General features: G+C 45.9%; 1 protein-coding gene across 3 annotated transcripts in view; it reads left to right on the top strand.

Annotated features, from left to right (window-relative positions):
• The first annotated feature begins 443 nt into the window (after positions 1 to 443).
• The window catches only part of RUFY1 (RUN and FYVE domain containing 1), a 58,590-nt gene continuing 39,461 nt past the window's right edge, over positions 444 to 19,572 (top strand). Inside the window, exons 1-5 of one of the 3 annotated variants that reach the window (XM_045822295.1) lie at positions 444 to 958; positions 11,091 to 11,264; positions 12,954 to 13,071; positions 15,432 to 15,533; positions 16,866 to 16,989. In XM_045822295.1, the coding sequence (XP_045678251.1) occupies positions 685 to 958; positions 11,091 to 11,264; positions 12,954 to 13,071; positions 15,432 to 15,533; positions 16,866 to 16,989 (792 nt within the window). In that variant the 5' untranslated portion in view covers positions 444 to 684. Of the gene's footprint in view, positions 959 to 10,836; positions 10,999 to 11,090; positions 11,265 to 12,953; positions 13,072 to 15,431; positions 15,534 to 16,865; positions 16,990 to 19,572 lie in introns of those variants that run through there. The other 2 variants (XM_045822309.1, XM_045822302.1) reach the window with 2 other exon arrangements.

Below are 19,572 nucleotides of genomic sequence, written 5' to 3'. Positions count from 1 at the left end.
TTCTCAGTCAGCAAACATGCCTGGGTTGCAGGCCAGGTGCCTTATAGGGGGCGCTCCAGAGGCAATCACATATTGAAGTTTCTCTCCCTCTCTTTATCCCTCCCGTCTAAAAATAAATAAATAAAATCTCAGAAAAAAGATTCAATCCTTGTCCCTGTATATTGGGTCTGGTAGGTGACAGGCAACCCAACGCCCCTTTTCCGGTTTCAATAGCAAGAATCCAGGCCTTCTGGCTTCCAATCCACTGCCATGTGCTCTTTCCTGCTAAACTGCTATTATTCAGAAATTTTTTAAAAAGTACTATTTCCTGTCTCAGAATTTCCTTTCCTGCCCTTTTTAGGGCTTGTCTTGAAGACTTCTGCAGAAAAATGACGAAGTAGGAAAACTAAAATAGGAAATGGAAACTAAAAAGAGGAACTAGTGTCACACCGAAGAGGCCGCGGGGCTCCATTCCAGGCTGCGCTGAGCGCGCCTGAGAGCGGGGAGCAGGCAAGCCAAGGGTGACGCCCTGAAACCCGAGGCTTGGTTCTGACTGGTGCCTTCCCGAACCCACCTAGAGTGCAACGAAGGAAGGAAAGGGGTGAACAGAGAAGGACCCGGGGACTGGAAAGAGTGACCGCGAGTGCGGAGCGCGACCGCCGGCGGCGCGAGCTCGCAGCCGCCAGGCCACGTGACGCGGCCAAAATGGCCGCCGACGAGGGCGACGGCTGCCCGGTTGGGCGCGGGCCGGGTCAGGAGCCGGGAGAAGAGTTTGAGATCGTGGACCGCAGCCAGCTGCCTGGCCCGGGGGACCTGCAGAGTGCGGCCAGGCGGCCGGCGGCGGCGGAGGGCTGGTCCGCGCCCATCCTCACCCTGGCACGCAGGGCCACGGGGAACTTGTCGGCCAGCTGCGGGAGCGCGCTGCGCGCAGCCGCGGGGCTCGGCGGCGCGGACGGGACGGAGGGCGCGGCGCGCACAGGTAGGTCTGGCGTGTGTGCTCCGCGATGCTCCCAGCGGGACTTGCGGCCCTTGACTGTGGAAGCCGGGTGGCGGGCCCCAGGCGGGACTCAGGCGGTGGGAAGCCAGGCAGCGAGAAGAGTTGTAAAAAGCCAAAGTGTTCACATGCCTGTGTTGCCCTCCCTTTTCTGTACCCCCTGTGGCCACACCCCAATGAGCACGTGGGCCTGGGGGATTGACTCCCACTTTCATTCCCCAGACGACGTCCTTATTTTCATTGGTGGACTTTAGGAAAATGTACGAATTTGAGCTTAGGTTATCTGTATAAGTTTTAAAAATATTTATGTGAATTCAGGAGTGTTCTCTGTTGTGAATCGCAAAATGCCAGCCAAGCTCACACCTGCAGGTGTGATAGTGCCTCTACAGTCCCGGAGGACTCACCGCACCAAAGTGGAAGGCAGGAGGTGCGGGTGCAGGTGTGAGGCCTGAGCTCCTGAGTTCCACCACCACCTGCCTCGCTGTGTGCTGGACCCAACACCACACTTCGCCCTGCTAGTAAAGTGGCGGTTTGTTTGATTGACCAGATGATGTCTTCCAGTCCTTTACAGCCCTTTGCCATCTAGAAAGAGTTTCAGCACATTTGTGAGAAGAATGGAAACATTAAATGTGTGACTTTCTAGCCTACATGTGACTAGTGGCTACCTATTGCATAGCGCAGTGAGAGCATTTTCTTCATAGAAAGTGCTGCGGATTAGAGCTGACCAAAGACGGCAGTGCCCCCCTAAGAAGCGTTAGTGTGCCTCGAAGGTTTCTTGCTTCTGTCTTGTCCACTGGTAAATTTGTTGTGGAAGTCAGCATGGACACCAGAATAATGAACTGTGAAGATTTCAGTGGTTAAAAAAAATGGAGTAAATTTTGAAATCTGACTTTGAGGTTCTGGCAATAAAAAGTAGGTCTACAAGACCACAAGCCTGCCACCTTTGTACATGTCACAGGGTGTCTGTACACCAACCCACTGACAGTCAGTCCAGAGTCAGTGCCGGGGGTCTTTGGGAGGTCTCTCAGATAGTTCGTGGCATGTAGTAAGCAAATATTAATTGTTAGCTGTTCACTAATCAATAAAATGTGCTGGTGCCTACAACAGTGCCTAGTGCACAAATGCATATAGGGGTGGGGGGAAAATAGGTTTACAGTTGTTCATATGGAAAGTAACACAATAAGTAATAAGTAATGCGTGAATAAACTTTCACATACAGCTGTAAACCTACTTTTGCCCCACACTGTATTTGAAAAATACTTGCATTCCATTTATGGTAGTGCTGTGAATAATATCCAATAGTTATATCATGCCAGATGTTAGTCTTAGATCACCAGCATGAATTCATTGTACCTTCACAATACTATGAAATAGCAGGACTGGCTTCTTCGTGTGTAGTCACTGTGTAATCATTCTGGTTGCCCAGGACCAGGCACTGAGAAGTGCCTACACTGGAAATTTTTAGTAATTGTACCCCTGAGTCTGTGTTTTGTACATGGAGTCCAGTGGAACAAAGGAGCATGTAGGGAAGGAGGGACCTCGGAGCCTGACCCATGGGGGTCCTACCTTCCACTGCCTCCTTGAAACAAATTCCTGGCCTCCCTGGCCCACTAGGCCTGCCCTGGGGCTTCTCCCTACCCCTCCCTGACCCAACTCCATGACCACTGCTGGCCTAGGGGAGGGTTGGGGGTCACACCTGGTGAAGCCCAGGACAGAACAGTCTGGCTGACAGCACCACAGCACACTAGGAGGCAGTTGGGCAGGGGCCTCTCCCCCACCCCAACTAGATAGATACACACTGCATCTCCGCAGGAAGGAGTGATGCCTTAGGACCCTCGAAGGGGAGATTGACTTCCTTGCCTCCTCCCAAGTAGCCAGCCCCTTGTAATAGGTACCATTATTATCCCTGCTTTATACAGAGGGAAACTGAATTCAAGAGAAGTAGCTTGACCCAGTTATTTAGAAATGGCAGAGGCAATTTCTAAAGGCAGTCTCTGTTCCACTGAACAGAGACATTTGCCTCTCGAGGCCATGCTTAGTTACGACACCTTGATGCCTCAACGCCTCTGATTTTATAAGCAAAACGCCATAAGATGTACACATGGATTTTTAATTGGACAATTTATAGAGAATATTCAGTGAACAACTGCCATTCAGACCTGGCAAAAACTGTGAGCATGGCTCACCAACGGCTGAAACTCAGGGGCAGCTGGGATGAGCTATGTGGCTGATCCCCAAAAGTGGCCTGGATTTGAAGCCAGCCAGTAGAACAGGAAAAGCAGGTTAGGCTCTGGCTGATGTGGCTCAGTGGACTGAGCGCCGGACTGTGAACCAAAGAGTTGCTCGTTCGATTCCTTGTTTGGGGCACATGCCTGGGTTGTGGGCCAGGTCCCCTGTGTGGGGAGCATGAGAGGCAACCACACATTGATGTTTAAAAAAAAAGCAGGTTTGGAAAAGAGAGCCCCCAACCCCCACCCTTCAGCCAGGGCCTGCTCATTCCTCTTGCCCACTGATCTGCTTCCACAGCAGTGATCTGCTTCCATGGCACTCTTGCCAGAGAAAAAGTTTTGGGTAGCCCTGGCTGGCGTACTCAGTGGATTGAGTGTAGGCTGTGAACCAAGCATTGCAGGTTCAATTCCCAGTCAGGGCACATGCCTGGGTTGCAGGCCATGACCCCCAGCAACCGCACATTGATATGTCTCTCTCTCTCTGTCTCTCTCCCCTTCCCTTCTCTAAAAATAAATAAATAAAATCTTAAAAAAAAAGAAAGAAAAAGTTTTGGGTAATAGAGGTTAAAAGGAAATGCTGCAGAATGTTGTAGAATTCTCTGCATGTTTGTTTTGCAGTGCCATCCCATGTGGGGTCTGGGAGCACAGCATGCTACTGTGATCACACTCAGAGCTGCCTCGTTTTGGGTGTTTTCTTTTTTAGGGTAATAAATGTGCATGGCAAAACCAAACCAAACACAACATGCAAAAGAAGACTCAGTGCAGAAGTCCTCCATCCCAGAAACTGTTCCAACCCTTCTGAGAGATCTGTGCCTGTGGCCCGTCCTTTCATCTCTGCACACAGGATGCGCACGCGCACACACACACACACACACACACACACACACACACACGCTTCCACACCTGCACTGTGGCATGCTGCCTCCGCCTAAAGGAGGAGTAGCAAAACACACGAGTTCCCGGTGCCCAGCACGGTGTCTCTCACACGGGCACTCACTGAAGAAGGCATTCTTTGATTCTACATGTGCCGTTAGGTAGGTGGTGGGTATGCCTTTCTCTGTCTTCTTCCACAGCAAAGTTTATTTTGTGGTGCAAACTCCTTCCAAAAGGAAGCTTGGTAACTTCTCCCACTTCATGGTGCGGTTTTCTTTCTTATCAGTATATGATGACACCATACTCTATGATAAAATCTTCTAAGAAATCAAAGATCTACTCAAAACTAAAATCTCCTAAGAATCTTGTCACTTCTATGTAATTCAGAATCCAACAAAATATCCTGGCTGGCGTAGCTCAGTGGATTGAGCACGGGCTTCGAACCAAAGTGTCCCAGGTTCGATTTCCAGTCAGGGCACATGCCTGAGTTGCAGGCCACGGCCCCCAGCAACCACACAATGATGTCTCTCTCTCTCTCTTTCTCCCTCCCTTCCCTCTCTAAAAAATAAATAAATAAAATCTTTTAAAAAATCCAACAAAAAGCCCTGTACAGCCCACTCCCCCTCCTGAATACTTATTCTCTATACTAGATGTTACAACAAACTAGCAGCCCTTTGAGCTGATTGTGGCTGGTAGTTGCATTTTTTTCTATCTTGCAAGTATAAAAGCATTTAAAAAAATTTTTTAGGCAATTAGGTTTTACAGAAAAATTCAAATCATTAGCTTCTGAAAACTATTGACAACATTCTTCTAGCAAGAAGGTGGCGGCTGCATGTTATCTGCAACTCCACCTGTCTCTGCCAGGTTCATGAAGGTTAAGCCCCTGCCTCCTAACAGGGTCAAGGTCGAGATCACTGACAGACCATTTATTTACCAATTTCATAAGTGTAGAATTTTGTGACACTCTGTGTTGTGTTGAACTATTATTAATGAACCTTAGGGATGGATCCAAGTTCACACAGCTAGTAATCTTGGCAGAGTTGAGAACCGCACCAGGTGTTAGACCAATTGAGTCAGACCAGACCTGAGTCCACCAACCTCAGTTACTTGAGTGCTGGCTGGGAAAGAATTCAGAGCCAAGACTCCAGCTGTAAGAGAAAGTTTATGTAGAAAGTCACAACAGTAGAAGGAATGCGCTCAGGAAACAAAAGAAGTGACTTTGGGGCTTAGGAGAGAGGAAGGTAATGGTAACACACCTGGGGTTGGGAGAGGCACAGATGGACGTGCTTCTGAAACAGAACCACTCTGGGCTCTATTGCGGGCTGCTGGAAAAGAAACCCCGTGATTCCCAAAGCCAGAGTCTTATGAAAAGGAAAGGAACTATTTATTCAAAACTTACACAGAATTAACAATGGTGGAATTTTTCCATTAAGCCCCACTCCCTTAAAAACAAAAGAAATACCCAGAGACACACACAATCCTGCCTCCCCTTGTCAAACCAGGCCAGTCAGGGGTGCTGTCTCAGGAAAAGAAACAGAAGTCTGGAGCTCAGCTGGACAGGTTCCTGTTCAGCTTCTCCCAGTCGTTGGTGCTTGGCTGGACTCTCCCTCTTAATCCAAAACCGCATGGCCCCTCCTCATGGTGGGTTGGTGGGGACCCTCTGCAAACCTTGTGGCCAAGACCCCTGCATGGCTGCTACATCCTGCTTTTCTGCTCCTTTCTAAGCTGTGGGGCTGAGACCACCATATCTCTAAGAGAGCATGGTTGCCCCCCCCGCAATTGGGTTTAAATCCCAGCACAATCTTTCTCTAGAACTCCACTTCCGACTCCTCCCACAAAGGGTTACACCTGCCAGTACTCTGGTTTCTTCGGCCTTTTTTGGCTGCCATTGTTAGTCTGGGCAGGGTCCCCGCTACCACCGCCTCCCCCGCCCCCCCCCCTCAGCTGTAGGAACCGATTCCAAGCTGCTCCCAAGGGCAGCAACAGGGAACCACCTCCCCACTGCTTCCAGGATTAGAGTTACACCCATCTCCCTGGCTTCAAGGGAGGCAGGCACAACTATCAGTATTACTGAAACAATGGCCAAGTTCTTTAGATATGCAAAGTAACTCGCAGGCCCACTCTGCTTCCCCTTCCTCCAGCTGTGTTAGTGGAGGTTTTGGGGACCCTGTTATACTCCTGGTAGCAATGGGTGCTCCGTCCTCAGGGCTTTTAAGGGTGGAGATTTTCTGGGAGGTCCCAGGGAGAATGCCAGTACAACAGTCCTCAGTGTCCTGGTGTGTGGGCACTGGTCGTGGTCTCTACTGACTGGAGGGTGCTAGGGCAGGGTGTCCTGAGGCAGCCATGGTGTCGTTTGTCTGGTTTCCTGCTTTTCTGGGCCTGGAGCTGAAATACAACTGAGATCTAGATGCATTTGATCTGGTCAGAACCTTACCGTCTTGGGGGCTCACTACTTGAAGGCTGTTCCTTGGCCTCCTTGTGTGTCCCCATTTAAGGGGTCCAACCCACATGACTGGGGACATGCTGGGGAGGAAAGGTCAGGGGAGGGTGTGAACCATGTGACCAGCAATATGAAAGGTCAGGGGGTCTAAACTGCAGGGCCAGCCAGCAATGTCACAGGTAGGCACAGGTAACCAGGTTCTTGGTGATTGCAAAGAATTGAACCAAACACACAGAGAATTTATAGCAGAGAAAGAGCACACTCATTAAGCGATAGTACACTCCACAGAACATGGGAGCGGGCTGACTCTGAACAGAGTCTGACCTCAGGGGCTGGAGGGATTCTGTTCTTATAGGGCAGATCCTTCCTGGCTAGTTTTGGTGGGCTTTTCTTGTGCAGGCACAAGTGGTTGTTATTACTTTAAAGCTATTGTGCATGTAATCTCCTGTGATCTTCCTTGGCTGGCCACCAGGGAAGGGGGTTGCACAATGCTGATTTATTATAATGTTATTATAATGAAGCAGGGGTCATGTAGCATCTTCTGCACAGTTGCATTCATGAATCAACCTGATTCAGGGCTTTTCCAGAAAGCAGAACAACCAGTCTTAGAACAGGGTCTGTGTCCTCTGGAGTTTCCGCCTTCCTAACTATTTCCTGCCTCAGCAATATGCTAAGGGAGGAAAGGCCAACCTGGGGGCGAAGTACCTGCTTTCCCAGTTTTGCCTGTTGCTAGGCACCTGGGGCTTTCCATCCTGGTGACCTTCTGTACCTGGCCTACCGTCCTTGCTCTGCTCTTGTCTCTCTAACTGCTGACCACAGTAAAACAGAGATGAACTGGCTTAAAGATCCTCCCAGCTCAAACTTTTCATACGTCTACACTGAGCACGAATGGGAATAGGTGACTCGCAGAGCAGGGGGTGGCAGATGAGATGGCTGCAGTGCAGGGCCCCTTCAGAGGGTCAGTGGTGAGAGTCATTGCCACCACCAGCACTGACCACCTGAAACACTAGTCTTCACATTTTTGGCTGACATGACCCACTAAGAAAGCTTCAGCTTTTGAAGTTGACATGTAAAATTCTTTGTCATAATTTTAAAGTTTAGATTACATTTTCTGGCTCATTATAAATATTGACTTTATTCTTTTTTTATTAATTTGTGACAGAGAAACATCAATTTGTTGTTCCGCTTATTTATGTGTTCATTGGTTGCTCTTTTAAAAGATTTCATTTATTTATTTATTTTTAGAGAGAGGAGAAGGGAGGCAGAAACAGAAGGAGAGAAACGTCAATGTGTGGTTGCCTCTCATGTGCCCCCAACTGGGGACCTGGCCCATAACCTAGGCCTGTGCCCTGACTGGGAATCGAACCCACAGCTCTTTGATTCACAGGCTGGCACTCAATCCACTGAGCCACACCAGCCAGAGCCATTGGTTGCTTCTTGTATGGACCCTGACGGGAGATCAAACCTGGAACTTTGGCATATCAGGACAACATTCTAACCAACTGAGGTCCTGATCAGGGCTTAAATATTGACTTTTTGAAATAAAACTGTTACATCACTAGTAAGTGTATCAAGTGGTGTGCAAATGCCTTCATGATTTGATAAGCATTAGTATTCATCTTAGAAGTAAATAAGTTATTTAATATTTGAAAATTTTACATTTTTCCTTTCTTTAATTCCTTGAACTTGAATTTCCATTCCGTTTCCATATGCTATAATTTTTATTGGTCATCCTATCATATGTCTCAGACAAAACTATGTAATAAAAATTTAATAAACTTTTCTTGTGGCTAACACTCTAAGTGTATAAATTTTTTTTCTTCTGGAACAAATTACTATTAAAATTATCAGTGATGCTAAATTGATAAAAGGAATTTAAGTACAATTTCATACATAGTTATACATAAATTTTTCATGGAACTGCTTCTGGGAGGAGCTAAATGGTCTTGTTTTTTTCGTTGAGCACATGTCTATGGATGTGTGAATATGATTTACTGATAAAATGTGATAGGACTCAGCATCAATTTTGTTCCAGTTTTTCGGTTGCTTACAGATGTCATCCCTGAGAAACCTGGTTCATATAAATAGGAAATACAAGTGGACGGTTCCGAGAGAGCAGTGTTGCTCAAGTCTTTGAACTGCTAAGTTATGTGCCCGAAATCATATAGATCTCCTGTCAGTAATTTTTAAAAAGTTTTTGTTCAGAGCAAATGAAAATCACCTGACTTGCAAGAAAGGAGGCAACCTAGTCATATTAGAGAAATTTCTCCCCTGACCACTGTGGATTGGCTGGTTGGGCATTACCCCTCAAGGTAAAAGTTTGCCAGTTCAGCTCCCAGTCAGGGCACGTGGCTGGATTTCGGATTCAGCCCCTAGTGCATAACAGAGGCAACTGATGGATGTTTCTCTTCCATCCTTTCTCTCTCTCTTCCCCTCTCTCTAAAAAAAAATAAATAAAATCTTTAAAAAAATTTTCCCAACCTTTGGGACATTTCCCAAAAAAGGCCCTATCGAATGGTAATTATGCTTGTAATAGTTTTATTTAATTAGCTTGTTTAACCCAGGACACTCAGAATGGCTAAGAACATCTAAATATTGCATATTTCATTACACCTTTGCTAATACAATATCTTTTTGACAAAAAGACTTAGTTTATATGTATTTTAAATCCATTTTCATTAAAAACTTGGAGCTACCATTTGGCTTATTTAATTTATGGAGTATGTCCATCAAGTTAATGGCATATCCTAGGGTATTGAGTCTTGAGACTGGCTGAAAATAATTACATATTAATTTGGCAGGGGCGGGGGGGTGATTTTTTTTAACTTTCTAAATTTAGGATACCCAGGAGAGGGCTAGAAGTGATTCCCCTCTTGCAGACCAAGTTTCCTGAACTAAGTGCAGTAAATGAGGGATTGGAAGCTCTTCCTGTTAGGACATGTGTGGGACTTTCTGCACCCCAGGTCACAGCATTGAGAGGAAGATAAGGAGGTAGAGAGTGAAGTGACATTCTTCTGGGGAACGAGAGAAGAAAGGGTGACTGTGGAACAGGAAGGCCTGGGAGTCACTGCCTTAAACCACCTGGGCCTGCCCAGCCCTCGGCAAGACTTCCTGGACATGTATTGCCACCTGAAGACCACTGCCGCCTTTAAGGTTAAATCTTTACAATCTTTGCTTCTGTGGTTATTGGTCTATTCAGGGTTACACCTTCCTCTTGATGAGGTTTTATAATTTTTTTCTTTTACCCATCATCCAATTCATTAAAAGTTTTCAAATTTATAAATGTAATACATAGGATTCTCTCAAAATTTAAAATAATTAAATCACCCCGACCCAAACACTTTACTTAAGTCATTGTTCTCTCTCCACAACCAAGACGAAATGTTTAGATGGGTTTTCCTTTCCTAGTAGCTAGTGTTAGGTTTTGCTGAGCGGATTGAGAATATTTAGCCCTACCCAGGCTGTCTCAAGTCTCAATAATATTTACTTACCTAATATCTTTATTATAGATTCAGTCATAACATTGTTCTTTTCAATTTAGCTACACATGCATATGCTCTTCCATTTGTGTGTCCATAGTAAGGTTCATAAAATAAAAACAGGTAAACAAAGGATTAACATCCAAAATATACATATCAATCTGAGTGAAGATTTAACAAGCAATTCACAGACTAGAAGATTATGAACCTGACGATTAAGCTCAGTACCAATCAGACAACTGCAAAATGAAACAACCCAGCCCCCCTCCAGCTGGCCCTTAGAAAGGCAGAGGGCAGTGATTAGGGCGGGGCGGGCACCCCAGGGGAGGGGGGGCCCTTCTGGCCTTAGGGCAGTTTCCTGGCCAGACTGTTCGAGTTGGGGCTGGACATTTTTACCAAGTTTCTGCAATGCGTTTCCTGGGTGTGAGGGCACATTTGGCATAGCTATCTAATGCTGCTTGAACACACTCTTTACCCTGAAAGCGACAAGGTTAATGGAGCTGAAATGGAAAGACAGTTGAGTTTTATTCTGACGGCTTTACTTATCAAAAAAGTGTATAATTCGTAATTGTCTACTTATTGTGGATGAATGGTTTGCAACAATGAGAACGTGAGTCTGGAACCGAGTGGCTGGGCTTCCCGAAGGAACTCAGGTGACACCTTCACAACGTAGAGCAGGTTCCGGAATCCCTCTTGGCGAAGGGGACACCAAGGTCCAAAAGGCGCCTGACCGCTTGGGGGCGTGGCCTCTCTGGGTTCGCCCAATAGAAATGTCTGGGGAAAGGCACGTCCTCCAGTGGGGGCGGGGCTCCCTACCGTTTACTCCCTTCGGTAGGCAGAAAATGGAATGCTGGGTGTGGGAGAGTGGCTGACGGTGCGAGTCTCGGTAGGACCGTCGCCCTAGCAGCGCGCAGAGCCGCCTGGGAAAGGCCTGGAGTCTCAGGCGGACCCCAGGACCCCAGTTATCCACGCGTCTGCGCTCTGAGACCACCTGCCTCCCTCCTGGTGGGTCTTGCCTCGATGGCCCCGCAACCAAGCTCCTCACCTGGGAGCATGCTCAGTCCACTGATGAAGCTGTGCCTGCTTCTTTCCCACAGCTTCCAAGTGCCAAATGATGGAGGAGCGTACCAACCTGATGCACATGATGAAACTTAGCATCAAGGTCTTGCTCCAGTCTGCACTGAGCCTGGGCCGCAGCCTGGATGCGGACCACGCCCCCTTGCAGCAGTTCTTCGTGGTGTTGGAGCACTGCCTTAAACATGGGCTGAAAGGTGAGCCAGGGCGTCAGGGGCTCAGTGTGCCGTTGCTGCAATAACGATAACAGCAACGAACAGAACACGACCTCCTGCCCTCAAGACGTGTCGTTTTTCAGCAGCACTGTCCAATAGAAATTGCCATGCAAGCCATATGTGCAATTTTAAAAAATATTTTATTTATTTATTTTTTAGAGAGGGGAAGGGAGGGGGAAAGAGAGAGAGAGAAACATTAGTGTGTAATTGCCTCTCAAGCGCCCCTCACTGGGTATCTGGCCCACAACCCAGGCATGTGCCCTAGACTGGGAATTGAATTGGCTACCCTTTGTTTCGCAGCCACAGAGCCACACCCACCACTGCCTCATGTTCAATTTTTAATGTTCTAGTAGCCGTGTTAAAAAAAGTTAAATAAGTGAAATTAGTTGTAAAGATATATCTTATTGTATTGAATATATCCTAAATACAGTATTGTAATTTTAATGCATAATCACAATTAAAAAGCCCTATTAATGAGATAGTTTGCATTCTTTTTTATACTAAGGCTTAAACGTCCACTGTGTTTTACTTTTACAGCCTGTCTCAGTTGCACTGGATGTCTTTCAAGTGCTCAGTAACACTTGAGACTAGTGACTACCTTGGACCGCACAGTTGTAAAGGAGAACATACAGACAATAAGGGCAGAAACAAACTAACATACTTACAAAATGCTACAAATTCAAGGAAGCAAAATGCGCTAAATGATAGAAAATCAAGGAAAAAACCTTTTATGTTTTTAAATTCATTAACTAATTTTTAGAGAGAGGGGAAGGGAGGGAGAAAGAGGGGGAGAGAAACATTGATTGGTTACCTCTTAGCACACCCCCAGCTGAGGATCTGGCCTATAACCGAGGCACATGCCCTGATTGTGAGTTGAACCAGCAACCTTTCAGTTTGCAAGCCGACGCTCCATCCACTAAGCCACATCAGCCAGGGCAAGGAGGAAACCTTTTAGCCAGGGTGAAAGGGGAAGGTGGTTCTGGGGAGGCGAAGCATGAGCTGAGATGTACAGGAGAAGGAGTCAATCACATGAAAATTTGGGGAAAGCAAAAATTACAAACAGAAAAAACAGAACAGGTGCAAAGGCCCTGACTGGGCCCACCCTTAGTTTGAGAAGGACACTGGGTAACTGAGGGAAGGGACGTGGGAAGGGCAGGGACATGTAAGCCTTTATATTTATAGGACAGGTGAAGAATCGGATTTTGTTCTAAGAATATTTGGAGGATTTTAAGCAAGGGGAAAACAGGGCCTTACTTACATTTTTAAAAGAGCCCCAGCTCTGTGGAGCGCAGACATCGAGGGCAGGGAGGTGGCAGTTTGAGGAGCAGGGGCTCAGGAGAAGGGTGTGGCAGCGGCTCAGGTGAGGGAGGCAGTGATGTCTGTAGTCAGGTGTTGAGGAAAGGGAAGCATTTCAACAGTGAGCCTGTGAAGCACTGTTTTATATATCGAATACTTGGAGAAAGAGCATGGTAGGTATGTCAGAGAATCTGTGTCTCCTGAAGGGAGAGCTAATTTGTTACCTGACCTCTCCCAGTCCCCAAGGCTAAATCTGAAGAACTAAGCAGAAGGATTAAATCTGAAACATTGATTTGGCTTTTGGAAGAGAGACTGTGCCCCTGAAGACATTTTGTAACTTGATCTTATGAATAACACTTTTGTTTTCCCTTTTAGTCAAGAAGAGTTTTATTGGCCAAAATAAATCTTTCTTTGGTCCTTTGGAGCTGGTGGAGAAGCTTTGTCCAGAAGCATTAGATATAGCCACTAGTGTCAGAAATCTGCCAGAATTAAAGTGAGTACAAAGTCATTACACTGATTTGATGTTTAAAAAAAACTCCCTTGTATCTACTCATTTCTCAATTCCTTGCTGATAAAATGTTTTCTAATTTAGAACAAATTGCATGAGCCACACTGAGACTTTAGTCCCAGCTCATTCTCTGCATGATCTTGACCAAGATCTACCCCTTCCCGAGCCTCAGTTTCCTTCTTAAATTGGGGACAGTGACTCCTGCTGGTCAGACAAGCTCACACAGGGTGAGGTGGCACTGTCGTGTGAGGAGCTATGGCAGAAGGGGAAGGAGTCATTGTCACACCCCTGGAGTCACAGCTTCAGGTGCATCTGGGCAGTTTTCTAATAACACAGCTCTGGCCAGATTTTAGGTCCCAGGACAAGGGATATTTGTGAAAAGGGAGGGACTAACAAATCATTTGCTGGGTCTGGATTTGCCCTTGGGATCCCTATCATAGGATCAAAATTAAAAACTGGACAGAACACAAACAAGGTGTCATCATGGAATCTAATTTAGAAGAGGTCCCAGAGATCCTTGGACTGATGCGAAAGAGCCCCAGGACCATCCATCCTGTGTCCCACCCTCTTCCTGTGGAGCTAGTCTGCTCCGTTTTCAGACAGTAACAACAGCCACCATTTACTAAGGGCATGCCACGTGCCAGGCGTGATGCTAAGGACATTTCCTTGCCTCATTTAATCTTCCTCAACAAGCCTCTAGGAAAGCAGTTGGTATACTCAGAGGCATGGAAATTGAGACTCAGAGCGAGCGACTAACTTGCCCAAGGTCCCATGGTAAGAAGTGAGTGGCAGCCAGAAAGAGAGCACAGGCCTGTTTTATGAAACCCTCTAGTCCACAGGCGGCAAACACAAGGCCTGAGGGCCGAATCCAGCCCTCTCTACCTTGTTCTATCTGGCAGCACCTTGTTTCTACCCAGCGGCAGCGCCAAGCTCTCACTTAGCTAAGGAGTAGTTACATTTACACAGTCCTAAAATTGCATCTGGCTCTTTGCAGGCAACCTCAGGCTGATGTGGCCCTCGGTGAAAATGAGTTTGACACCCCTGCTCTAAACCCCACCAAGCCCTGTCACTGCAGAGCCCTGCGAAATAAGCAAGTTGAGGGACAGCATGTATAATGCATTCATTTTTTTTTAATAAAAACAGTATATTTATATTAATGTGTGGGGAAGGGGAGCTGGAGGAAGATTAAGTATTGAACCACACACACTGCTCTATAGGCTTTTTTCCATCTCAGATTAGGTTTAGACTTTTTTCCGCATCACATACTCCTCCACAGCCTCCTGTTGTGAACTCATTTGTTTAATGCCCTTTGGACTTTGGAGTTGTCTTCCCACCTTCAGTCTACAAGCAGTGCAGTGGTGACTGTCCCCAAACATACCTCTTGTTTGTCCCAATAATTTTCTTCCAATGTCTTCCTCCTGGTAGGGCCTTGGAGAGCCTGCAGTCAGTCACCAAGCTGCCTGCTGGGGCAGCTGTGCCACTTACACCCCACTGAGCAGCCCCTGTCAGTGTTCATTTCCCACCTCACTCCAACATTCAGTACCTTTTTCCCAACTTTACTTCCTTTCCTTTTCACTCTGATTTTCACCCCCATCATCTGTGGTGGTGTGGGTTGCTGTTCAAGTCTTTTATATTGATGAAGTTAGATGAACCCTATGGGCCTGCTGCTAAGGTCAGGGGTGCCAGCCCGTCTGGGCCGTGAGAGCGCCCTCTGGTGCAGACACTGAGTACAGCAGTGCCTCTCTACTCAGGCCTTCGTCACAAATGCACTCAACTCTGTTTCTAGCAGGCCTTTTCAAATTTGTGCCTTTGAGACTGGTTGCATAACAGTGTAATGCACTAAACACATACTGAGCAATACACTTAAAATGCGAATTTGTTAAGGTATTTTTTTCACCACAGTTTTTTAAAAAATTATACCTTTGATCTAATGCCTCAGAAACCTTGAGACTTCAAGCATTAATGATCTTTGAAAGAATATTTATCCCTATACAAAGCTAATCTAATATTTCTTGGCTCTCTGCAACATTTTATTAATATATGCCATTTTATCTGATTTTATTCCAGGAATCACATTTTTGTGGCTTAAGACAGTCTCATCTTTTGTCAAAATAGAAAAAAACACGTGCCCATGATAACAAAATTCAAACAGTACCCAAAGGTATGCAGTGAGCTGATTGCCTTCCCAGGCAGTGTGCTCTCCCAGCCCTCAAAGCAGCTGTTCTTGGGATGTCCTCTGCACTCACACTGCGAATGTGTATATCTGTTGGGCTGACTTGTCTCGTTGTTTTGTCTTTTGTTGTTACTGTTCAGCTGTAACAGTTTAATTCTCTGTTTGAATTCAGGACAGCTGTGGGAAGAGGCCGAGCTTGGCTTTATCTCGCCCTCATGCAAAAGAAACTGGCAGATTATCTGAAGGTGCTGATAGACAATAAACACATCTTAAGGTACTTCATCACCTGTCTTTGCTTGTCTTTTGCTTTGAATTCAAACAGGAGTCTATAATGTGCAGAGCTCTTATGAAAATTATTATTAATCAAAAATATCCTGAGACTTAGATTTAAAATAGTGCTGTTTCATTTTTTGAGCACTAATATCTGAAAGCTGGTATGAACGAATGAAGATTTATATTACATTTTATTTATAAAAAGATCGTTCTTCAAAAATACCTAAGATTGGGTAGCTGACAGTGTACTCCATTAAATTTCAACAAAATTGTATTTATTAGATTGGATGATAACAGAAAAGAATGACTTAAGAACTAGTTGCTTTTTGTAATATATTACCTATTTTAGAGTTCTGTATCCAGTTTGTAAAAAGCTATATCTCTTAGCATCAGTAAAGGCTAACTGGCTATCTCTGAAATTATGACTGGTTCATATTTGATATTTATATAACTACAAGCAAAAATAATCATTATGAAAGGAACTTTCTTTAGAATATGAGGATTCATAAGGGAAGAATCTCTCTAGAGTTAATTTTAATCTAATTGAGACAAAAATACCTTTTACAGGATGGCCTGCCACCCTCAATTTTTTGTTGTTTTCAAGTCCTGGTTTATTGTTATAAGGCATATTGTTATAAGGTATATTGTAAGGTATAAGGTATATTGTTAATATACCTTACACAGCGAACACTGATCTCAAACATGCTGTGACCTTCCGGCTTCGAGCGCAGTCACACCAGCTTCCAGCTGCAGGTTTTGTCTGAGACGCTAACCCTGAAGATAGTGAGTTCTCGTGCGCGCACACATAATGGTACGTTAGCAGATCAGTGTGGCCAGAAGCAGTCAGAGATGGGGTGAAGCCCCCTGCAAGTGGCCGAGGTGACGGCATAAGGAAGTAAAAGCAGCCAGTGTTGCCCCATGGGACACTTGGAAGAGGGAGGAATTTCATTCTTGGAGGTGGGGGTGAGTTGTAGGAGGTGTTCACAGCAACATGGAAGAAGGAGCCTGTGGGGACAGGAAGGGCAGAGTGAGGGTCAGGAGTGCAGGAGCCAAGGTGAGATGAGAAGGGCTGGGGTCTGAGGTTCCAGTGGCAGAGTTCACCATAGACCGGAGGTGGGAGGAGCCCTCTCTGAGCCACAGGAAGAGAGGAGAGGCCAGAGAAGAAACAGCAGCACTTGTAGCAGGAGAGGGAAATGAAAGGCGGAAGGAAATTCACTGAAGGGAGCTTCTGGCAGCCAGGCCACAATCCAAGAGGTGGCCAGATGGGCACAGTGGGGAGAAGCAGCTGGTGAGGGCATGTCTGAGCTGCCCCGTGGCCACTCATCTCTTGCAGTGAGTTCTATGAGCCAGAGGCCTTAATGATGGAAGAAGAGGGGATGGTGATCGTCGGTCTCCTGGTAGGACTCAATGTTCTTGATGCCAATCTTTGCTTAAAAGGAGAAGACTTGGATTCTCAGGTAAAGTGGGGACTCGGCTCCAGGTGGAATGACTTCTCTAGGCCAGAGATTTTACCCAGGATCTGTAGACAGTGCCAAAGCCCAGACAGGGACAGCAGGGGAAGCAGCTGGGGAAGGGTGAAGAGAGAGCCTGGACAGAGGCACACAGAGAGTGTGGCGTGTTTGGGGACAGGAAGCAGTTGGTGGCCAGAACATAGGAAGCTCCATGAGGAAGGTGAGGTGAAGGCTAGACTCAGATGTTGGGCCGCTGGTGCCATGCTCAAGGGTTCCGTGTTGTCCACTGAGCTTTGAGAAGCTCTTAAAGGTTTCTAAGCAGTACAATGAAATGTTCAGGCCAAGGTTCCCGAACGATCAATCCAGGTCATGAGCTAGAAGGGGCCATGAATGGACACAGCAAAAACATTGAACAGACATGTCTAGAAGTCCCAACAGGTTGGATGAGGATTGGGGACATAAGAGTCAGGAGAGATTTGGGAAGTCAGGTGGTAAAATGGGGTACAAATGAAAGTGGTAAGGTACAGAGGAGTGGGCAGCCCTTACAATGAGAGCAGGTGACCTAAACTCCCAGTATCCCTGGGAGACAGACACTCTGACCCCTCCTCAGGACAAGAAGGGCATCTGTATCTGGTTGGGCCACTGCCCAGCCTTCTACCCGCCGTGTGTTTGGACCTGAAGAATCTATAGCTTCCCCAATCCCTCTATGCCCAGGTCAGCTTTTATTTTTTTCTAACAGTTTTGGTTGTTTTTTCATTTTGAAAAATTTTTTTAAATACAGAGTTGTATTTTTAAAATGAAACTAAATGTGACACAGAATCGCATGACTCAGAGCCAACTAATTCAGTGTTATGTTGTGGCATATACCCTTCCAGCACACGAGTGAGCAGAGTGTGTACGTGCGCATTAGAGAATGTGTTTGGAGGCGTTTTTTAACCAAAATGTGATTATTTATTTATTTATTTATTTAAATATATTTTATTGATTATGCTATTTTACACTTGTCCCATTTTTTTCTCCCTTTATTCCCCTCTGCCCTGCACGCCCCCCTCCCACCAGCAGTCCCCCACCTTAGTTCATGTCCATGGGTCATACATATAAGTTCTTTGACTTCTCCATTTCCTATACTATTCTTAACCTCACCCTGTCTATTTTCTGCCTACCATTTATGCTACTTATTCTCTGTACCTTTTCCCCCCTCCCTCCCCTTCCCACTCCCCCACTGATAACCCTCCATGTGATCTCCATTTCTGTGATTCTGTTCCTGTTCTAGTTGTTTGCTTAGTTTGCTTTTGATTTCTTTTATGTTCAGTTGTTGATAGTTGTGAGTTTGTTGTCATTTTACTGTTCATATTTTTATCTTCTTTTTCTTAAATAAGTTCCTTTACCATTTCATATAAGGGCTTGGTGATGATGAACTCCTTTAACTTGACCTTATCTGGAAAGCATTTTATCTCCCCTTCATTCTAAATAAAAGCTTTGCTGTATAGAGCAATCTTGAATGTAGGTCCTTGCCTTTCATGACTTGGAATACTTCTTTCCAGCCCCTTCTTGCCCACAATGTCTCTTTTGAGAAATGAGCTGACATTCTGATGGGAACTCCTTTGTAAGTAACTCTCTCCTTTTGACTTGCTGCTTTTAAGATCCTCTCCTTATTTTTAGTCTTGGCTAATGTAATTATGATATGCCTTGGTGTGTTCCTCCTTGGGTCCATCTTCTTTGGGACTCTCTGTGCTTCCTGGACTTCCTAGAAGTCTATTTCCTTTACCAGATTGAGGAAGTTCTCCTTCATTATTTATTCAAATAAGTTTTCAATTTCTTGCCCTTCCTCTTCTCCTTGTGGCACCCCTATAATTCGGATGTTGGAACATTTAAAGATGTCCTGGAGGTTCCTAAGCCTTCTTCATTTTTTGGACTTCTTGTTTCTTCATTCTGTTCTGGTTGAATGTTTCTTCTTCTTTCTGGTCCACACCATTGATGTCCCAGTTTCTTTTCCATCACTGTTGGTTCCCTATGCATTTTCCTTTATTTCACTTATGATAGCTTTCATTTTTTCCTCTAATTTGTGACCATACTCAGCCAATTCTGTGAGCATCCTGATTACCAGCGTTTTGAACTGTGCATCTGATAGGTTGGCTATCTTTTCATTGCTTAGTTGTATTTTTTCTGGAGCTTTGATCTGTTCTCCTGTTTGGGCCATTTTTTTTTCTTTTTTGTCTCAGCAACCTGTTATGTAGTAAGGAGCGGAGCCTTAGGTGTTCACCAGGGCGGGACAACCCACATGGCTGCATTGTGACGCTCTACGTGAGGGAGGGTCCGAGATAGAACAGTGGTGCTTGCTCCTCTCTCTGCCTGATTTCAGTCCCTTCCGCCACTTCCCATAAGCAAACTGGACCCTTCTGGTGCTGATTCCTGGGTGGGTGGACTTGTGTACGTTCTAGGACCCTGTGGGTCTCTCCAACAGACTCTCCTGTGAGACTGGGAGTTTTTCCCACTGCCACCTCACCTCCCATAGGTGTTTTCCGTCAGAGGTTTGAGGTTTTACTTCCATTCTAGGACCCTGGGTTGTGGGTCTGTCTCACTCCCCAG

Source organism: Phyllostomus hastatus, unplaced genomic scaffold, assembly GCF_019186645.2.
Source record: "Phyllostomus hastatus isolate PE091 unplaced genomic scaffold, TTU_PhHast_1.1 phas_contig_150, whole genome shotgun sequence".
NCBI classification, from domain to species: domain Eukaryota; kingdom Metazoa; phylum Chordata; class Mammalia; order Chiroptera; family Phyllostomidae; genus Phyllostomus; species Phyllostomus hastatus.
This window is presented reverse-complemented; position numbering and strand designations above follow the sequence as displayed.